We start from the raw sequence: 8,277 nt of genomic DNA on the forward strand, positions 1-8,277 counted from the left end.
AAGTGGACCTAATAGACATCTACAGAGCTCTCCACTCCAAGTCAACAGAACATACATTCTTCTCAGCACCACATTGCACTTATTCCAAAATTGACCACATAGTTGGAAGTAAAGCACTCCTCAGCAAATATAAAAGAACAGAAATTATAACAAACTGTCTCTCAGACCACAGTGCAATCAAACTAGAACTCAGGATTAAGAAACTCACTCAAAACTGCTCAACTACCTGGAAACAGAACAACCTGCTCCTCAATGACTACTGGGTACATAATGAAATGAAGGCAGAAATTGGTTTCAATTGTTCTTTGAAACCAATGGGAACAAAGACATAACATACCAGAATCTCTGGCACACATTTAAAGCAGGGTGTAGAGGGAAATTTATGGCACTAAATGTCCACAAGAGAAAGAAGGAAAGACCTAAAATTGACACCCTAACATCACAATTAAAAGAACTAGAGAAGCAAGAGCAAACACATTCAAAAGCTAGCAGAAGGCAAGAAATAACTAAGATCAGAGCAGAACTGAAGGAGATAGAGACACAAAAATCCCTTCAAAAAATCAATGAATCCGGGAGCTGGTTTTCCAAAAAGATCAACAAAATTAATAGACCACTAGCAAGACTAATACAGAAGAAAAGAGAGAAGAAACAAATAGACACAATAAAAAATGATAAAGGGGATATCACCACCAATCCCACAGAAATACAAACTACCATGAGAGAATGCTATAAATACCTCTGTGCAAATAAACTAGAAAATCTAGAAGAAATGGATAAATTCCTGGACATATACACCCTCCCAAGACTAAACCAGGAAGAAGTTGAATCCCTGAATAGACCAATAACAGGCTCTGAAATTGAGGCAATAATTAATAGCCTACCAAGCAAAAAAAGCCCAGGACCAGAGAGATTCACAGCCGAATTCTACCAGAGGTACAAGGAGGAGCTGGAACCCTTCCTTCTGAAACTATTTCAGTCAATAGAAAAAGAGGGAATGCTCCCTAACTCATTTTATGAGGCCAGCATCATCCTGATACCAAAGCCTGGCAGAGATACAACAAAAAAAGAGAATTTTCAACCAATATCCCTGATGAACATCGATGCAAAAATCCTCAATAAAATACTGGCAAACTGAATCCAGCAGCACATCAGAAAGCTTATCCACCATGATCAAGTGGGCTTCATCCCTGGGAGGCAAGGCTGGTTCAACATATGCAAATCAATAAACGTAATCCAGCATATAAACAGAACCAAAGACAAAAATCACATGATTGTCTCAATAGATGCAGAAAAGGCCTTTGACAAAATTCAACAGCCCTTCATGCTAAAAACTCTCAATAAATTAGGTATTGATGGGATGTATCTCAATATAATAAGAGCTATCTATGACAAACCCACAGCCAATATCATACTGAATGGGCAAAAACTGGAAGCATTCTCTTTGAGGACTGGCACAAGACAGGGATGCCCTCTCTCACCACTCTTATTAAACATAGAGTTGGAATTTCTGGCCAGGGCAATCAGGCAGGAGAAAGAAATAAAGGGTATTCAATTAGGAAAAGAGGAAGCCAAATTGTCTCTGTTAGCAGATGACATGATTTTACATTTAGAAAACCCCATCATCTGAGCCCAAAATCTCTTTAAGCTGATAAGCAACTTCAGTGAAGTCTCAGGATACAAAATCAACATGCAAAAATCACAAGCATTCTTATACACCAATAACAGACAAACAGAGAGCCAAATCATGAGTGAACTCCCATTCACAATTGCTTCAAAGAGAATAAAATACCTAGGAATCCAACTTACAAGGGATGTGAAGGACCTCTTCAAGGAGAACTATAAACCACTACTCAATGAAATAAAAGAGGACACAAACAAATGGAAGAAGATTCCATGCTCATGGATAGGAAGAATCAATATCGTGAAAATGACCATACTGTCCAAGGTAATTTATAGATTCAATGCCATCCCCATCAAGCTACCAATGACTTTCATCAAGAATTGGAAAAAACTACTTTAAAGTTCATATGGAAGCAAAAAAGAGCCTGCATTGCCAAGTCAATCCTAAGTCAAAAGAACAAAGCTGAAGGCATCATGCTACCTTACTTCAAACTATACTACAAGGCTACAGTAACCATAACAGCATGGTACTGGTACCAAAAATGAGATATAGACCAATGGAACAGAACAGAGTCCTCAGAAATAATACCACACATCTACAACCATCTGATCTTTGACAAACATGACAAAAACAAGAAATGGGGAAAGGATTCCCTATTTAATAAATGGTGCTGGGAAAACTCACTAGCCATATGTAGAAAGCTGAAAGTGGATCCCTTCCTTACACCTTATATAAAAATTAATTCAAGATGGATTAAAGACTTAAATGTTAGACCTAAAACCATAAAAACCCTAGAAGAACACCTAGGCAATACCATTCAGGACATAGGCATGGGCAAGGACTTCATGCATAAAACACCAAAAGCAATGGCAACAAAAGTCAAAATTGACAAATGAGATCTAATTAAACTAAAGAGCTTCTGCACACCAAAAGAAACTACCACCAGAGTGAACATGCAACCTACAGAATGCGAGAAAATTTTTGCAATCTACTCATCTGACAAAGGGCTAATATCCAGAATCTACAAAGAACTCAAACAAATTTACAAGAAAAAAACAACCACATCAAAAAGTGGGCAAAGGATATGAACAGACACTTCTCAAAAGAAGACATTCATGCAGCGAACAGACACATGAAAAAATGCTCATCATCACTGGCCATCAGAGAAATGCAAATCAAAACCACCATGAGATACCATCTCACACCAGTTAGAATGGCAATCATTAAAAAGTCAGGAAACAACAGGTGTTGGAAAGGATGTGGAGAAATAGGAACACGTTTACACTGTTGGTGGGACTGTAAACTAGTTCAACCATTGTGGAAGACAGTGTGGCAATTCCTCAAGGATCTAGAACTAGAAATACCATTTGACCCAACCATCCCATTACTGGGTATAAACCCAAAGGATTATAAATCATGCTATTATCAAGACACATGCACACATATGTTTATTGCAGCACTATTCACAATAGCAAAGATTTGGAACCAACCCAAATGTCCATCAATAATAGACTGGATTAAGAAAATATGGCACATATACACCATGGAATACTATGCAGCCATAAAAAGGATGAGTTCATGTCCTTTGTAGGGATATGGATGAAGCTGGAAACCATCATTCTCAGCAAACTATCACAAGAACAGAAAACCAAACACCGCATGTTCTCACTCATAGGTGGGAACTGAACAATGAGAACACTTGGACACAGGAAGGGGAACATCACACAGTGGGGCCTGTTGTGGAGTGGGGGAAGTAGGGAGGGATAGCATTAGGAGATATACCTAATGTAAATGACGAGTTAAGGGGTGCAGCACACCAACATGGCACATGTATACATATGCAACAAACCTGCACATTGTGCACATGTACCCTAGAACTTAAAAGTATAATAATAATAAAAATAAAAAATAAAGCTAAAGGAAAAAATCAACTACAAAAAAAAGATCTGCACAGAGTCTTGGCCTTCTGAAAGCCTCCAGAAACAAAGCCAACTGACTGTACTCAACTTACATAACAGTTAAAGAAACACTAGCACTTGCACATGAGAAAGAATCAGTGCAAGAGCTCTGGCAACTCAAAATGCCACTGTGTGCCCTTACCTACAAATGAACACACTAGTACCCCAGAAATGGTTCTTAACCAGATTGAGATAACTGAAATGACAGCAACAGAATTCAGAATATGGGTGGCAAGGAAGTTCATCAAGATCAAGGAGAAAGTTGAAACCCAATCCAAGGAATAAAAGGAAAGCAGTTAAACAACCTGGGAGCTGAAAAATGAAATAATAATTTTAAGAAAAAACCAGAATAAACTTCTAGAACTGAAGAATTTACTTCAAAACTTTTATAACATAATCAGAAGCATAAACAGCAGAATCGACCAAGCTGAGGGAAAAATCTCAGAGCTTAAAGATTGGTTCTTTGAAGCAACTCGATCCAACAAAAACAAAGAAAAAATAATTTTAAAAAATGAACAAAACCTCTGAGAAATATAAGATTGTGTAATGAGACCAAATCTATGACTCATGAATATTTCTGAAAGAAAAAGAGAGAGAGTAACTTGGAAAACACATCTGAGAATATAGTGCATGAAAATTTCCCTAATCTAGCTAGAGAGAAGGGCATACAAATTCAAGAAATACAGAGAACTGCTGCAAAATATTATACAAGCCAACCACTCCCAAGGAATATAATTATTAAATTCACCACAGTGAATACAAAAGAAAAAATATGGAAGGCAGCTAGAGGAAAAGGTCGGGTCAACTAAAAAGGGAACCTCATCAGGCAAGCAGCAGACCTCTCAACAGAAACCTTACAAACTAGGAGAGATTGGGGGCATGTTTAAGCATTCTTAGAAAAAAGAAATTCCAACCAAGAATCTCACATCCCACTAAGCTAAGTTTCTTGAGCAAAGGAGACATAAAATCCTTCTCAAACAAGCAAGCACTAAGGGAATTTGTTACCACCAGATCAGCCATACAAAAGGCCCTAAAAGGAATGGTAAACATGGACACAAAAGATTGAAACCTGCTACCACAAAAAAAAAAAAAAAAAACCACACTCAAACGCATCACTCACAGGCAATATGAAGCAATTTTACAAGCAAGTCTACAAAACAAACAGCCAGCAATATGACAACAGAATCAAAATTTTGTATATTAACACTAACTCTGAATGTAAATTATCTAAACATCCATCTTAAAAGGCATAGAGTGGCAAGCTGTATAAAAAGACAAGAGCCAACTGTCTGCTATCTTCAAGAGACACATCTCACATGTAATGACACCCACGGGCTAGAAATAAAGGAACGGAGAAAGATCTAACATGCAAATAAACAACAACAAAAAAGCAAGAGTCACGATTCTAATATCAGATAAACAGAGTTTAAGCCAACAACAACCAAGAAAAACAAAGAAGGGCATTACATAATGATAAAGGGTTTATTTCAACAAGAAAACTTTACTATCCTAATATATATGCACCTGACACTGGAGCACCAAGATTTATAATAACAAGTTTTTGACCTACAAAAAGATTCAGACAGCCACAAAATAACATAGGGGACTTCATCACCCAACTGACAGTGCCAAACAGATCATTGAGGCAGAAAACTAACAAAGATATTCTGAACTTAAACTTGACACTTGCCCAATTGGGCCTAATAGGCATCTACAGAATATTCCATCCAACAACCATAGAAAATATATTATTTTCATCTACACATGGAACATATTCTAAGATTGACCATATATTTGGTCATAAGGCAAGTCGCAATAAATTCAAAAAAAATTAAGACATACTAAGCACACTCTTGGACCACAGTGCAAAAAAAAAAATACCAATAATATCTCTCAAAACTATATAAGAACATGGAAAACAAACAATTTGCTTCTAAATAACTATTGGGTGAACAACAAAATTAGGGCAGAAATTAAAAAGTTCCTTGAAATCAATGAAAATAGAGATACAACTCACCAAAATCTTTGGAATGCAGCTAAAACAGTGTTAAGAGGAAAGTTTATAGTGCTAAATGCCTTCATGAAGAGGTTGGAAAGAGCTCAAATTAATGATATAACATTGTACCTTAAAGATATAGGGAAAAAAAAAGAATGATCCAACCCCAAAGATAGCAGAAGAAAAGAAATAACTAAAATCAGAGAACTGAATGAAATAGAGACCAAAAAGTCCATACAAAAGATTAATGAAACCAATAATTGTTTCTTCAAAGGAATAAACAAGACTGATAGATCACTAGCTACATTAACAAAGAAACGAAAAAGGATCCAAATAAGCTCAATCAGAAATAACAAAGATGACATTACAAATGATCCCACAGACATACAAAACATCCTCAGAGACTACCATGAACACCTCTATGTACACAAATTAGAAAATCTAGAAGAAATAGATACATTTCTGGAAACACACAACCTCCAAAGATTTAACCAGGAAGAAAGTAAAAACCTGAACAGACAAATAACATGTTCCAAAACTGAATCAGCAATTTTAAAAACCTACCCACCTTCTTGTACCAAGGTCCCATACCCTGTGGGGGTGTAAAATGCAGGAACTCCAGCCCCGCCCGCACGGATCCTCTCTGCAAGTGTGCCCTGTGGTGTCAGCTCCACTTCTAATTCACCAGATAAGTACTGTCGTTCAAATTCTGCATTTTCTCCCACATATGAAGAGATCATGCGTTTTATCTGCTTGGACCGAAGCAAAAGCCCCAAACCAAAATTGTCAACCCCTGCGTTGTTGCTGACTGCAGTCAGTCCTTTTACTCCAGTTTTCAGTAAAGCACCTATAAGATTCTCTGGAATTCCACATAGCCCAAAACCACCAACCAAAACCGTTGCATCATCAGGAATGTCTTTTACAGCTTCTACTGGATCTGTATAAAACTTGGTATGGCGATGAGCACTGGTGGAAAAGGAACAAACACATCCCTTGTACCAGGCTCCCCTAGATCCGCGGGCAGAGGCGCAGAGCCGAAGGCCAGAGGAGAGGAGTTTGAGAGCCGCCATCTTCGGGCCTGAGGCAGGAGGAGGCTACCGGGTGGAGCGCGCGTTTGAGCGTCGGTGCGCGCTGTCCCGGGCGCAGCCGATTCACTGCGAAGAAAAGAGGGGCGGGCTGGAGCCTCCACAGCGCGGCTATGACGTCCTCCCGGCTTTTCGAGGAGCATCGCCCATCAAATACAACAAAGATGGCAGTGTTGCCATTACCAGTAAGCCAAGAGAGGCGAGGGAGTTCAATGGTCAGCACTTTATTTTGGAGGAAGCAATTACAGGGGATTTTGCTTTGGTGAAAACCTGGAAGGCGGACCGAGCAGGAAACGCGATTTTCAGGAAAAGTGCAAGGAATTTCAACTTGCCAATGTGCAAAGGTGAAGAAACCACAGTGGTAGAGGTTGAAGAAATTGTGGATATTGGAGCATTTGCTCCAGAAGACATCCATATTCCTCAGATTTATGTACATCGCCTTATAAAGGGAGAAAAATATGAGAAAAGAATTGAGCCTTTATCAATCCAGAAAGAGGGAGATGAGGAAGCCAAATCTGCTAAACCTGGAGATGACGTAAGGGAACGAATCATCAAGAGGGCTGCTCTTGAGTTTGAGGATGGCATGTATGTTAATTTGGGCATAGGAATCCCTCTCCTGGCCAGCAACTTTATCAGCCCAAATATGACTGTTCATCTTCAAAGTGAAAATGGAGTCCTGGGTTTGGGTCCACACCCACGACAACATGAAGCTGATGCAGATCTCATCAATACAGGCAAGGAAACAGTTACTATTCTTCCAGGAGCCTCCTTTTTCTCCAGCGATGAATCATTTGCAATGATTAGAGGGGGACATGTCGATCTGACAATGCTAGGAGCGATGCAGGTTTCCAAATATGGCTAACTGGATGATACCTGGGAAGATGGTGAAAGGAATGGGAGGTGCTATGGATGTAGTGTCCAGTGCCAAAACCAAAGTGGTGGTCACCATGGAGCATTCTGCAAAGGGAAATGCACATAAAATCATGGAGAACTGTACATTACCATTGACTGGAAAGCAATGTGTCAACCGCATTATTACTGAAAAGGCTGTGTTTGATGTGGACAAGAAAAAAGGGCTGACTCTGATTGAGCTCTGGGAAGGTCTGACAGTGGATGACACACAGAAGAGTACCGGGTGTGATTTTGCAGTTTCACCAAAACTCATGCCAATGCAGCAGATCGCAAATTGAAACATGAATATTTGTACCAGGCTGCGTGTTTTTCATTTTAAACACATAGGATTTAATTGAAAGGCCACCAGTAATCATAATTGTGTATTTAACAGGTGGTTTTTGATTAGTTTTCTTCTAGGGTTTCAGACTTTATGCATCCATATAAACTGTTCTCTAGGCATGCTGTGACATTTTAATAAAAAGCAAAAGGAGCATTTATAATTATCTCATTTGTTAAGTACCGAGAAGGATGTCTTTATAATAGGTAATTATATTGAATGCATTTTCACTGAATATGGTATGTATGCTAAATTATATGAACCTTTCCCAAAGAAGGGCCCTATAAATTGATGTGGCTTTCCTCTTAACTATTAATTATTAATCCTGAAAGAAAGATAACATATTTGATTTTCTGGTTAGGAGAGTTGCTTTCATGTTTTTTTTT

General features: G+C 38.6%; 1 protein-coding gene and 1 pseudogene across 2 annotated transcripts; one reads left to right on the forward strand and one right to left on the reverse strand.

Annotated features, from left to right (window-relative positions):
• Positions 1 to 6,120: 6,120 nt before the first annotated feature.
• On the reverse strand, positions 6,121 to 6,802 carry LOC716730 (succinyl-CoA:3-ketoacid coenzyme A transferase 1, mitochondrial). The gene has a single exon (XM_015114487.3). It carries the CDS (start codon positions 6,643 to 6,645, stop codon positions 6,136 to 6,138), a length of 510 nt encoding a protein of 169 aa, XP_014969973.3. The 5' UTR covers positions 6,646 to 6,802; the 3' UTR covers positions 6,121 to 6,135.
• LOC717607 (succinyl-CoA:3-ketoacid coenzyme A transferase 1, mitochondrial pseudogene) lies at positions 6,801 to 8,048 on the forward strand (annotated as a pseudogene). The gene has a single exon (XR_013670.5). The product of XR_013670.5 is annotated as a succinyl-CoA:3-ketoacid coenzyme A transferase 1, mitochondrial pseudogene (transcript).
• The last annotated feature ends 229 nt before the right edge of the window (positions 8,049 to 8,277 follow it).

Source organism: Macaca mulatta, chromosome 14, assembly GCF_049350105.2.
Source record: "Macaca mulatta isolate MMU2019108-1 chromosome 14, T2T-MMU8v2.0, whole genome shotgun sequence".
NCBI classification, from domain to species: Eukaryota; Metazoa; Chordata; class Mammalia; order Primates; family Cercopithecidae; genus Macaca; species Macaca mulatta.

Coding starts and splice junctions, on each gene's coding strand:
- LOC716730 (XM_015114487.3), bottom strand. CDS start 6,645: ATGGCGGCTCTCAAACTCCTCTCCTCTGGCCTTCGGCTCTGCGCCTCT.